The sequence below is a fragment of the Camelus bactrianus genome, chromosome 7 (assembly GCF_048773025.1).
Source record: "Camelus bactrianus isolate YW-2024 breed Bactrian camel chromosome 7, ASM4877302v1, whole genome shotgun sequence".
Taxonomy (NCBI): Eukaryota; Metazoa; Chordata; class Mammalia; order Artiodactyla; family Camelidae; genus Camelus; species Camelus bactrianus.
This window is the reverse complement of record NC_133545.1, coordinates 62,064,915-62,079,212: the sequence shown is the minus strand read 5'-3', so window position 1 is coordinate 62,079,212 and position 14,298 is coordinate 62,064,915. Positions and strand designations below refer to the sequence as shown.

At 36.8% G+C, this 14,298-nt stretch overlaps 1 protein-coding gene across 10 annotated transcripts in view; it reads right to left on the bottom strand.

Moving 5' to 3' along the window:
- HEPACAM2 (HEPACAM family member 2) overlaps positions 1-14,298 on the bottom strand; it is a 46,153-nt gene that overhangs the window by 30,790 nt on the left and 1,065 nt on the right. For 4 of the 10 annotated variants that reach the window (XM_045508812.2, XM_045508799.2, XM_074367483.1 and 1 more), the window contains exons 1-2: positions 9,597-9,801; positions 2,369-2,722 (exon numbers count right to left, since the gene is read on the bottom strand). In XM_045508812.2, coding sequence (XP_045364768.2) covers positions 2,369-2,722; positions 9,597-9,675 — 433 coding nt within the window. In that variant the 5' untranslated portion in view covers positions 9,676-9,801. Of the gene's footprint in view, positions 1-2,368; positions 2,723-9,596; positions 9,802-14,298 lie in introns of those variants that run through there. The other 6 variants (XM_074367484.1, XM_045508790.2, XM_045508803.2 and 3 more) reach the window with 6 other exon arrangements.

Sequence of the window (14,298 nt, the reverse complement as noted above, 5' to 3'; positions counted from 1 at the left end):
ATACAGCCAATATTTTATAACTATAAATGGAGCATAATCTATAAAAAAATTTGAATCACCATATTTTATACTAAAACTAATATAATATTGTAAATCAACTATACCTCAATACAATTTTTTTTTTTAAAAAAGACCTTTGGATGCACTTCCCTAAACAGATCCAATTTTACTACAAATTAACAAGTAATGGATGTTCTCCTACTTCAGGATGACACCTGCACCCCAATGTTCATAGCAGCATTATTTACAATAGCCAAGACATGGAAACAGCCTAAATGTCCATCAACAGATGACTGGAAAAAGAAGATGTGGTATATTTATACAATGGAATACTACTCAGCCATAAAAACCGACAACATAACACCATTTGCAGCAACATGGATGTCCCTGGAGAATGTCATTCTAAGTGAAGTAAGCCAGAAAGAGAAAGAAAAATACCATATGAGATCACTCATATGTGGAATCTAAAACAAACAAACAAAGCATAAATACAAAACAGAAATAGACTCACAGACATAGAACACAAACTTGTGGCTGCCGAGGAGGGGTGTGGGAAGGGATAGACTGGGATTTCAAAATTGTAGAATAGATAAACAAGCTTATGCTGTATAGCACAGGGAAATATGTACAAGATCTTATGGTAGCTCACAGAGAAAAAAATGTGACAATGAATATATATGTTCAGGTATAACTGAAAAATTGTGCTCTACACTGGAATTTGACACAACATTGTAAAATGATTATAAATCAATAAAAAATGTTTAAAATAAAACAAGAAATGGATGTCCTATTAAAAGTCTGAGGGCAAGAGTGGCTACTACTCAGGGGAATTTCATGAAAATGTCCTCCTTTTCTCTCCCTAAAATTGTTTTCGAGGCATCTGCTGCCACATCCTGTGTCTCTGTTCTCCTGCAGTCAGTCTCTCCAGTTCCCACTCAATTACTGCACACATATTTACTGAGTGCTTATGAATGCCAGCATCAGGGTTTAGGCAGTGAGGACACAGCAGTGAACAACACAAAGCACCGCTCCCATGGATCTTGTCTTCCAGGCAGGGAAGAGAAACAATGAACAAGTAAAAATATATAATACATTCAGGTGGAAATATGTGTTATGAAAAGAATAAAACAGAACACAAGATAAATAGTAACTCTCCTTCTCTCTGTCTGTTTGGGGTAGTGAGATTATACTTTACAGCAGGTGATCAGGAAAGCCTTCACAGATAGAGTGACACTTCGGCTGAGACTGAAGAGAAATTGGGGAGGGAATCATGCTATTGTTTAGGAGAAGAGCAACCTAGGTAGAGCGAATAGTCAAGTACAAAGGCCTGCGGTGGGAGTGAGTTCAGCCTGTTCCAGGGAGAGCAAGGAGGCCAGTGAGGTCAGAACAGAGGGAGTGAGGGGAAAAGAGGTAGGAAATGGGGTCACGGAGGTACTGGGTGTATTGGGGGATCATGTTGGGCCTTGCGGGACACTGTTAGCACTTTGGCTTTTATTGTGAATGAGAGAGGAAGCTATGGGAGGATTTTAAGCTGCAGGAGGCAGAGTAGACGCAGGGAGAGTAGGCAGCAGGCTGTTAGGACAGTAGGGGCCAGAGCTGATGGTAGGGCTGAGCTGGGTGGTAGTGCGGGTGGTGAGAAGTGACTCAACTCTGGCCATGTTTTGAAGGTAAAGCTGACAGGGTTAACTTATAGACTGGATTAGTCAAGGGTGATGGCAAGGTTCTGGCCTGAGCAATTGACAGAATGAAGTTGGTATTTGCTAAAATGGAGAAATACTGTTAAACAGATAGGTTTAGAGGGAAAAATCAGAAGTTGGGCTTTGGACACAGTATATTTAAGGTATGCCACTTACATACCACAATAAGGAAAATAAATGTCTGAGTTAGCTGAGCCCCACTCTCCCTGAGAGGACATTCACAGCAACTTCTATTATTTTTTAACTATGATCATCGAGCAAGTCTCATTCTCCCCCAAACAGAGTACCAAAATTAAAGAAAAAAATCTTTATGTGACAAAAATAAGGCTCTTCCCAGGGTGCATTCTTCTAATGAGAATTAAAATTTTCCCCATCTCATTATATCACCAACTTCATACTTGACAGCTTCCAGGCAAACAAATAACAAGTTCTACTTCTTGCTTACCTTTAGCTGGGCACTATGCATATCCTTTACGTACATGTCTTACTTAATCCTCAGGAAGTCTCATGAGGTAGAAAATGTCATTCATGCCATGAGACACTGAGGCTTTGATGGTGAATTAATTTGCCCCAAGATGCAGAGTTAGGACCTGAAGCCCAGGTAGTCTAATCTCCTGAGCCACTGCTAACTGCTGTGCCCTCAGCTGCCCATGCACATACAGTGGACTTACCATCAACAGTGACTTGAATCTTCTGACTAGCTGATAGAGTTCCATTTCCCTGAATGTTGACCTTCACGATGTAATTGCCTTCATCAGTGAACTGCAGTGGGTTGATGAGCAGAGAGGCGTTGGGTGGCATCATGGTGAATTTGTGTTGGAATTCCAAGTCGGGAACCACAGACTTGTTCACGGAGCCCAGTAAATATTTGGGCATCGTGTGGAGTCTCTCAAACAGCCATATGATCTGGATGTCTGATGCTGGAGTGTGGAATCCATAGTGCACAGGGAGGTAGAGGGCTTGACCCCTGATGCCATGGATGGTGTGTGATGGCACCGTCACCTTCAGCCCCAAGCAAGCACCTGCTGAGAAGAAAAGGAAAGCTGTAAAGACCCTGAGCCACATTTCACAAGCTAAAGGGGCAATACAGAGAGAACCTGATCAGGTGATAATCCTTTACAAAGAAGAGAGGTTTCTAGGTACTGGCAATTCCAGTACTGGTTACCTGTAGAAGTAAATATTTGTCTCTGAAACTTGCATTTTATAAACTCCACCCAAAGTCGATGTTGATTGCATGACCTCTTTAAAGGCAAGGTGAAAAGGAAAAGCAGAAGTTATTATCTATGACTGTTAAAGAATAATGGGAAAAGGAGAACTGGGAAAGGTGATTAGTTCTAAAGTCCAATGAAACATTTTAACACAGTCACAATTTTGAAATTTTTAATGTCTGAGTCATATCATATCCTAATCAAACTATGTGGTTGAGGGGCTACTTCCTCCTGAGAATCTTTCTGCATAGTCTCCTGAAATGCTTAATGGTCCATGATTAGAAGTTTTCCCATTTAGCCAAAGCCTTGCCAAATGCAAACATCCTAAGGAGAGTGGCATTAAACCATTATCAGTCATGATTGGTTATTCCTGCTCAGAAGTAGGGATCTGGTTGGTGTGTTTGAGTAACAGCAAGAGGGAGGAGCATATGGAGCAGACTGGAGGAGGAGGAGCGTGGTAAGACATGAGGTCAGCAAGGTGGCCGTGGCCAGATCAGGCAGTGCTTTTGGGTCATGGCAAACACTTGGGCAATTTTACTTTGAGTGAGAAGGGGTCACAACAGGAGTTTTGTGAACGGAGAGGAATATGATCTTCACTTCTTCAATTCATTCTTTCTTTCTCTTCTTTCCTCCCTCCCTCCTGTCTTTCTTTCTTTCTCTTTCTTTTCTTTCTTTCTGTCCTCCTTCCTTCCTTCTTTCCCTCCCTCCCTTTCTTTTTTTCAGGTGTACTCTAACTGCCGTGAGAACAGACTAAAATATGAGCAGGAGTAGGGAGACCATTTAGGAGGTGACTGCAATAACGTAGGCAAGAGATGATTGTACTGTAAATAAGAGTGGTAATAAAAAATATTGTGAGAAAAGGCGGTGGTGCTAACAGGACTTGATGACACATTGAGGGTGGGATACAAGAAACGAAGAAGAGTCAAGAATGATTCTAAGGTTGTTAACCTGATCAACTTGAAGAATGGAGTCATCATTTACTAATGGGCAACTAATAAATTAATCATAGTGAAGAGTGTGAGAAGACAGATTTTTGGGGAAAGATTGGGAGTTGTTTTTGGAAATGTTCATTTTAGATGCCCATTTGACATCTAAAAGGCAATATTAAAAGGATGTGCTGGGCATGAAAGCCTGCTTAGGGTGGGTTTAGGAGAGAATGTGGGCCTGGAGGGTCTCAGGGCATGGAGCTCTGCCAAATGTATAGCCCTGGCTCCAGGCCTCCTGCCTGCCTGGGCTGTCTGGGCCATTGCACTCACTGCTACATCTGCAGGTTTCTTCCTAGTATCTTGTTCTGGGAGATTTCCCCATCTTTACCTTGAGACATATATTGTTCTATTTTAGCTAACATTTCTATGTATTTGCAATTGAGAAGAGAATACTCCTTAGCTGAGGCTACCATGTAGCTTAAATCCTAATCAAAAGCTCTTTGCTTCAAAATTCTCATTTTAAAAGGGAGCAATATGGTACCTACATCATATGAACATCATATGAAACAGTGGGGGAGAGAATGGGAGGAATTTAAATGTGAAGGCTTTTGAACAGTGAGGGAAAAGGGAAAGAATGGAAAGAAAATTGGAGACAGTTGGTATTGCAACACTTCTGGAGAGTGTTGCTGTGAAAGGGAGTAGAAAAATGTTTTTTAAAAAATGTCTTCTTTTCTTCCTTTGGATAGATGCTGAACAGCATGTTTGTAGCTATTGGAATGATCACTAGGAAGATAAATTTTGATGAAGAATACAGATGGGTGAGGGTGGAATAAAATCCTGGGTGAGGAGAGATGGAAATTTGGGCACAAATAGAGGTATCTTACAATTTCAATTCTGTCATATACAAAACATTTACCTTATTTGATTGCTTCCCCTTTTCATCCTTACTAGGGAAGGGATCTTTACGATTTACCTGAATCATGTTATGAAAGGCCATCACAAGGCATTGGTAGAAAGGTCCTTTTGTGTGATGATTTATTTGGAGAAACTGAAAGACGCAGGTCTATTCCTATGAGATATCAAGTTCTAACAACAGTAAAATTCTCTCTTTGTTTCCCAGAGTGAAATTTAGAGCAAAGGTTTCCATGGCTTCAGTCTCTGGGTAGCTGTTAGCAGACAGTGAGACCCTGGGGACAGCAGGGAAGTCAGAGCAAAGAGGTGAAGAGGAAAAAGGACAAAGAGGAGGATCACAGGAAGTTAGAGGGAGAAGGGATGCCTAGATGCTTAACTGAAATGGACACTATGGACTGAAAATCAAGTTAACTCTATGGGAAAAATAAATATGTATCTTATAGACTCTGGGCTCTGTGTGTATTTGTGATTGGCCTATAATTTTTTATTTTCTGATAATGGATTGTACCCGCACATTCATTTTAGTGATTTGGTCCATAACACAGGAGTCATAAAGGCATGAGGATTTGCTCCTGTTTTCTTTCCTGGCAAGTGCAAGAATGTTAAATTTGTAGTTGTTCCTAATTTGAATCATTAGAAAAAGCAGGAACCAGTGGCTGGGAATTCTAAAGAGGAGAGAAAGTAGATTGCAGAAAAAGAGTAGTGGTTTCCACAAGGAAATAATAAAAGAGATAAAAGAGGATGAGAAATATATCTAGGACTTAAAACTAGTGATGCCTGAGATATATAAAGCAGAGGCCGACAGAAGGGAGTGAAGCTCTTAAAGTCACAGATATCCAAAGACACTGGGCATTATGATGGGGGACCCGTACAGGAAAACATTCCTCTTAGTACATGTATTATCTGCATGAAATGACGTGCAGTTACGTGTCTTTCATTGAAATTGGTGATAGAAAGCTCCTGACAAGTTCCTGGTAAGTAATAAATAAAAACTAGTTTCTTAGTACCCATTAGTACTAACTTAAGATATGTAAAATGTAATTTTCACTGTATTTATTAATTGTATTGCTGTTTCCTTTTTTACTTCAGTGAATACAAAAATATTTCTGAGGGTTTCATGGTTCATTCTTGATCTTGGATTCCCTTGTCCTAATTCTACCATATACCCTAAATTCATCAATTGCAAGTTGCCTGGACATAAGAGATTTCAGGAACCTATTCTTTAAACCTGCAGAGAGATTTCAGTGTTTGATACTCTGATAAAGTTAAAAATCCACTGAAAGGAGAGGTCTTAGTAAAGAACACATACTTGGAATAAAATGGTGATTGATCAGTTAAGTGACCTTAGATAAGTCATTTTAATTCTCTGGACCTCATTGCTTTTGTTTTGCATATGTGAAAGGGAGTACTCTTGGCTGAGATCTAACGCTTCTCGCCACTCTATGTTCTTGACGTTTGAAGGGGAAAGACCCATTTTACTTGATTGAGGGCCTAAAGAATTTTGAAGTATTGAGTCTCAGGTTTTAATTCATTTACTAAGTTGTCAATTTCTGGATATCTTTTAATAAAGTGGGAGTTCTCTGATTTTTTTTTGCCAAGGAATCAAGGGGAATAATGAAAATCACATCATTGCCTTGAAATTGTACTGGAAAAAGCTGCATGGCTGCTGACATAAAACCTGGTAGCTGCCTCTGACAGTGAGCAATTTGGTCAGTGACTTATTGGTCCATGAAGTACATTTCACAGCTCAATCTAGAAACCACCACTAGACTGAGATGGGGATATAGATAGCCTGAATGCAATTCTGGCCAGTCTGTTCTTGGTGTTTGGGGAAGTCATTGCAGAAGTTCTTGTTTACTTTTTACTTTTTTTTTTTGAAAAGGGGAAGAACCTTTTTATCTACATTTTTTTTGTGGCTGAGTTGAAAAAGATTAACTGAGATTGTAATATTCTGAAAATGGTTGGGAGGGACTTTATTACTATGGAGTGTGAGCATGACTAGAATAAAAATGTTGGTGACTTTTGGATCTTGAATCAGAATGTTGAATCTTAAGTAAGAAAAGACTGATTGGAGAGTCTATGAGTGAAATAATAGGAAGAAATTTTATTTAATAAAATATTAAACACAATACAAATGTTGTAGCCCACGGAAAATGAAACTACTTTAGTAGAAAATAGCATTTTATATGGCACTTAAAATAATTATTAAGGGGAATGAACTAGTTCTTTGGTCTATTTTAGAAACTGCATCATGTAATAATACCTTAAATAATATATTACCATCAATAATACCTCTAAATATATTCAATGCTTATCATATCAAATGATATAAAATCATGTCATTTAAATTCTTTTCAAATACGTGTGCTTTTTCAAATACATGTATGACAGTGAGAGATAGCACAGCTGTTACAGTAGCTGTTTGCTTAGATTGCCTACACCATTTTTATCAGATAAATTATAGGTAGCAAGTTATAACAGTATCAGCAAGGAATGAAATTTTATTTATAGGTTTTTTCATTCTCAACCACTAAAATCTTTTTATTTTGCAGGAAAGACATGAACGTATTGATATGATGCAACCCTTACTTGTAGTGAATAAAAAGATAACTGGCTTCTTCCTTTACATTTTAGAACACATGTTCTTTTGCCATTGCTGTATTTCCCACTACAGATGTGATGAATCCATGCTGTCAAAACAGTAGTTTATTAACTTAAAAAAATTAGGTTCATTTTGAGAATTTTTCAAGCGCTCTTTTCTAACTGAATGAGAAAACCTAAAAGACTAAACTATTGATTTTAAGAAGTCAACCTCTATAAGAAAAAATAAACTTTAAAAAAATAAATGATATAAATAGTGATGAAATTTTAGTTTTCTTTTGATAGTCCAAATATTCGGACTTAAATGAAAGTCCAATTTTATTATTAGAGTCATTAATACTTTTTGGGTATAAAAAAGGAAAACTTTTAGACTTTTTGCATATAATGTACTATACTAATTTGGAGAACAATGATAACACCATTAGTAATCTGACATATAAAATTATAGCAATACTCTCCCTTTTAGAGATTCCCTTAAACTATAAAACAATGGCATTATAAAGGAATGTCTCATGTTAAGGAACACTTGATGTCATATTGTGAATTTATCTATATTCCAGCAACAAGACTCCCTAGGCCAGTTTCAGTGTATTGAGTATAAACATCAGACTTCACAAAGTGACCTCTAGCTGTAGCTCAAAATAGTTGGCATTTACTTCCCCACTATCATGTCTGATGTTAACAAGCACAACACAGCTATTGTTGACAGAAAATAAACTCTTGTATCTTTAGAGAAAATAGAAATCATAATGTTGTACTTTGAATAGACTTTAGAAACTAAATTTGGGGCTTCATTATTTTTAAGATTTTTTAAAAAGAAAAAACAAACTGATACTCAATACTCCAACAAAACACACAAAAAATTCCAAATTACCTATGGTTTTTTATAATACACTGCTAATGGAGAAAAGTAAATTTGTGTAAGAAAGTCTGAAGGGGTAAAAACTGCTTTAACTACTTATGAACATGCTACTATTTCTCTAGAGTATTTTTCATTTTATTTTAGTAGAAATCTTCAAATGAATTGCCTCCCAGTCTTAAAGCCAATTACAAAGAGATTACTTAGGAAATGACAGCAGTCCTATTGTCATAAAATTGAGTGGGGCACTGACACATAGTATAGTTTCAAAGCCCAGAAAAAAGCACAAAGATAAAAGGCCAGTTATGGTAGTGACTTTTCCTAAAAAGTTCAAAAACTAAAAATCTATATAGACTTGAATTTGACAACATAAGCACTGGAACAGCAATCCCAACTGTGGGAAGCTCAAACATTTAAAACATTTACAAACTTTACATTTTAAATATGCAGAATATGAATAACCTTAGGTACAAATTTAAGTGACAATCACATTTACTATGAAAACCATACCACAAGATACCAGTGAGTGCAGGGCTCTAAGCTACTGAAGAAGGCCAAAGCTTAAGTTTGTTATTTAGCAAATTTGTTCTTAAAATTTAAGGAATAAAGTCTTTTTAAAATTATCTGTTGAGTATAAACAAGACACTAACTCGACTTTTAAAACTGATAAATAGGAAGAATGGAAAGAGAACATCTGGTGAAAATAACAGTGACATAAAACCAGTGGGAATGTTGGAGAAATATCTCTTTAAACTCTAAAGATAAAGAGGAGAATGAGTGAAAAATAGTAAGGTGGGGGAAAAAATGTAACTGAACTAGCCATTGGGCAAAGAGAAAAGCTAAAAGCATTTTAGAGAAATAATACTTTTAAACACATTTCTCCCTATTGTGTATAAAATATTTTTTGTCAGTTTGGAATCTCACCTTTTCCCACATTTGATAAGATGGGTGAAAAATAGGTAGAGAGAAGTTTGCCACGTATCTTTAATTAAAACATCTGAAAACTATTTTCATAAATTGTTTTAAGTTTCACTATAAGCCGTCACAAATTCATGACCTATAAGGATATTTGCTAAAATAAAATGCATTGAAGACTATTCAACGTGTATACATAAATTCTGTAAAAAGAAGAAATTCATTAAGTTTTTAGAATGCCTTAACTTTCTTATTGAGTGCTATTGACAATAATTGTTCTGAGAATACAATAACCATCTATTTATTGAACCTCATTTCTCCTAAAGGTTTCTGCTTTGCTGGAACAGTGTGTTATTGTTTAAAAGGTTCTGAGCTGTTCTTCAATTATCTGAGTGAATCTACAGCCTAAAGCAAATATTTACGTTCTGCCCACAATTTAAAAAAAAGTAGCTAAAATATACTTCATGCAGTGCCTTACCTAAGAGAAGGAGGTATATTTTGCACTGAAGGATCCCACGCGTCCTGCCGAAGGGCTCCATGAAAGCATCCTGTCCCATGCATACAGCCCCCCGTTCCTGGTGGCAACTTGGTTCATGGACCAGCAGCTGCTGGTTTATTTGCCAGGGAAATTAGCAGTGAGGTAACAGACCCTAGCCTGCCTCTTGCTCCTGTGATTTGAATACAGAATGAATGTGTATACAAAGGACACAGGGAGTGGGAACACCTGTTAGAGGCTCTGCACTAACAGAGGCTTCTGACTCCTAGAACAGCTTCTTAGTGATTATCAGTAATGGTCAGCATATTTCATGAATTATTCTGAGTTATTAATAATCACATGAAGGAAAACATTCTTTGGGGTGACCAATGAAAAACAGTATGCTTTCATAATGAGAGCATATTGGGAAATTTCCTGAAAAAACAAAACCTGGTTTCCTACCATACAAAACTATGGCACAATTTGAAATTAAAATATTTTTCTATGAAAACTGCAGTATTTCACATATCGGCTAAGCAGTTATAAACCCTCATGAAGCCACCAAGTAACATATAAAAGTTACACCAAAGGAAATAGGGCACCTGAATATCTTTAAAAAATGTATTTTTTCCATGTAGTATTTCCTGTTGCAAATGTCTGCCATGGTTTTATTGAATCTATGGATTCATGTTATTTTTAAAAGCAAACCACAGGTGTGTTTCCAAGTGACACAGAACCATGGACTGTGCACAATTATAACAAAAAGCCTGTGCCAACAGATAATTATCTGAGGCCACATTTTCACAGCTGAAGCACACAGTAAGCGAACCAATAGCTCAGAGATGATCTTGCCTTTACTGTGGTGTCTGGGCTACAGATTTTCAGCCTGGCCTTTTCACTGACAAGGCAGCAGGTGGTCTGAGCACTTCTGCTTAATTTACTAAGTTGTAAGTTAACCCCTATTTCATTTCATTTCACTTCCTCTGTTGCAAGTAGGTTCTAGTCCAAGCCTACACTATATAAAATAAAAATGTATAACTGAACCTGCATAAAATCAAGCAAAATCTCTTGCATAAACCATTTTTAACAGAAAAGGCTCACCAAGAAGTTCAATGATAATAGAGGAAGGAAGAATATCCCTCCAGCTTAATTAAAGGTAAAAAAAAGGAATGATAAGTTATTTTGGAATTCAGATTTGGAAACCCTTTTTGCATTAAGGCTTTGAACTCTTCCAGGAGTGCTCCTATAGGCAAAGAAAATGTGACTGTTGAAAAACCTGAGGTCTCTTCAGGGGTCACTTTATGACCTTGCCAAGCTTCAGAAAAATAAGAGCTCCCCCCTGTCCCCCCGCCCCAGGTAATGATTATACCACAACTTTCTCTGTGGTATCTCTATATATTTTATGGGCAATTTAGAGATAGTAGCACTACTGTAGCACTTATTAACATCAATTAATTTTATTGCATGTTTACTTTCCCTCTGGGCTCCTTGAATATAAAGACTATCTTATTCATTTATGGATCTAGCATAGTGGTTAACTAGTATTTTTGTTAAGTTGTTCCCCAAGAAATAAGCCAAAATGTTCGTTGGCCCATGTTTTCTTATTCTCAGTTGATGCTTAAGAAATGCATATACATTTAAAAATTGGATTGCACAGATTACAATTTGGAAAGTAATATGGATAGTACACAGACTTCCCCTCACATCTTTAAATCAGTATTAATCTCTAATTGCTTTTATTACCTGAGCGCTTTTTGGTGTTTTTCAAACTCAGTGTTGGCTTGTAATAAAGTTTTTTGGGTTCTAGGGAGAGAAATAAGGATAACGGAGTAAGTTTTTCCTAATGTTAGACTTACTCAATTTAAAGGACTAATCTTTATTCTGAGGGCTTTTTTCTGTTTGTTTCTTTTGTATTATATTAAAAACTCCTTACTTTATGCCATAAGTGATAACAGAGTTACATAAATAAATTAAATGCCTAAATGAATTAGGTGATCTTTTCATATCATAGTGCACAGTAAAAAAATGACCGTCCCTAATTGGTACATCGTAAGTGCTGTGACAGAACCAGGACAATACGCCCTCTAGTGGCAGGAAGTAGGCATAAACTCTTCCTGCTGATATTTCTGAATTCAGGACGTTTACGCAAGAATACAAGATAATGTGAAAAGAGAACTTCGATGGTTTTCAATTTCTACGTAATTATTAAAGATGGTTTAAGGTGTTTATACCACACTGTTCAAGAGCCTGTTTAGTGATCTTAGTTATATTTGCATTTAAAGTAAAAAAGCCGATTAATTTAAGCGATCTATATTCATGTGATTAAGTTTCAAACAACGCCAAGTGTGTCAGGGAAAGGAGCGGGAGGATGGGTGCAAGGCTTTTTGTCATTGCTCAAGTCACACTATAGTTTACTGTTGAGTTTGTTTAAATTTTATGTAAAGCTGGTCTTGCTTTATAAAGCAATCTGCCACTGCATTTCAAACATCCACACTCATTATTTACCAGTAGCATATGAGTGTTTTGGAATGGCAGAAAGAATTGATAAGAAGAGGTGGTACAATGCCAATGCCAAGGTCAACATAGAACAGTGGAGATTAAAAAGAACCGGGAAAAGAAAGCCCTGTCTTATGTTATAATTAGATAGATTTTAGGAAAGATTACAGTTTACAGTGAAGAGCTGACTGCTAGAGAAGCCATCACAATTCCCTATGCCTGTGCTCGTGTCACTCCCATACAGCTATGTCTACAGTGCTAACTCCCAGAAGCCTCCTTCTACTGATACGGTCACTAAATGACTATGCAGCAATGTCTTCTTCCTGGGCCCCTATCTGGGTTACCGCTTTACTTTCAGCAAGTGTCCTCTTTTTCTACTACTGCTTGAGGTGTAGTTACATTGTCCTGGGGAGGTCACATCTTCTCCCTGCTTTGATATTTATAGGATGACTAGAAATGTATCTTCCTAATCAACCCAGGATCTCAGCTTTAATTTTAAGCTTCCAGAGGCTCTTCCTGTTTGGGCCATCAGAAATATACCCTTATCCTACTTTACTGCTAATGCTACTGTCTTGAATCACATCAACTTACTTAACTCTTAGCCTGGATGCTCCAATCTGCTAAAATGGGGTAGCGTTCCTTTACCAGGGGACTATTGACCAACAAGCTTTCCTTAAGACTTGCTGGCAGGCCATCCACACTTTGCACTAGTTTGCTCTGGCCTACCACTAATGACCCTCAGGCAAGTGTGAGTCCTAAATAAGTCTTAAATATGTATTTTTGAAAAATGGAAATGAAATAACATGCTTCCCCTTTAAAAAAGTGTGCTTTGGGGCTCTAGCCTTATTTTTTGTTTTTGCTTCAATTTAGGGGGTTAATACTGTTTTCATGTATGGCTCACTTATTTTCTACAGTGTTAGAGTATGCTGAATTAGAAAATATATTTTATTTAGGTAACAGCACTGATTTACTTTACAATTTCCAATATTTACAGTTTCCAGTGTTACAGTTACAGTCTATGAACTTTTAGAAGCCTGGAATTTCCATTTCTTTTTAGTCAACAAGAAATAAACTAAAATGTAGAGTATCAGAGTAAAACAAAGTTTTAATGCTTTCTTGCCTTTTCAGGGTCAAATAGATAAACACTCATTTCTCCAATCTGGCTGATTAAAAAACTCCAAATATGTGGAATAAGATATACCTATGTGTTGATAGGTAGGTAGATAGATAGATAGAGATAGATAGAGATATATCTTGTCATTTGCAACTTTGTGTATTGAGTGTATGAAGGAAAATTCTGGGTTTGGATCTGGGTTCTAGTCCTGTGACCTCGAAGCCTTAAATAAATTTCCTCTTTTGTAAAGAATGGATTTGAAATGCTAGAGCTGGCCACCATCTATAAGAATTACTGAAGATCTTAAACAAAGAACCCAAAAGAAAAGGATAACAATTATTATGGTACCCACCTCAGGTGAATCTGAATAGCAGGTCTGAGAACTACTGGACTTGGATAACTAAACTGTAAACTCCTTGAGGGCCAAAACTGTATTTTATTTATCTAAAGTGCTTAGGATAGTGTAGCCTAGTGCCTAACAGTCATTTACAGAATTGAGTTTCATTTTATCTGCTAATATGGTTGGCAGTTTCTATTTCTTTGATGCTTTCAGAGACTTCTAAATATTGAAGATCTTCACACAGTAAGAACTGTTTGGCAATTAAGATTAGAGCAGGTAAAGAATGAACCAAACTATGGTTGCCCAAAAGGCCCTGAAATTTCTTTATGGGGTTAGAAATAACAGAGGGAGAAAAGCATATAGGTAAACACATAATTTAAAAAGGAATTGTTAAGCACAATAATAGAAGCCTAATTGGATGGCTCTGTTGGAGCAGAGAACTTGGCAGAATTATGACTATAAGACTTCACAATTATAAGGTGCTTTAGAGTTTATATTCACTTGTATCCTCTCACTTACATCACTCTGGATCAAATATTTTAATCTCATTTGTAAAAATTAGTAAGACAAGACTCTGAAAGGTCAAATTATAGAATTTCAGAGTTGCAAATGACCTCAAACTTCAGTCATTTGCAAACTACTTTTATGACTTTTGCTATATCTATCTACCACCCACACTATCGTTTATCTAATATTTTTCATTAGTTTGGCACACTTTAACATTTCTTTAATTGTCCTAAGAAATACTGAAAACC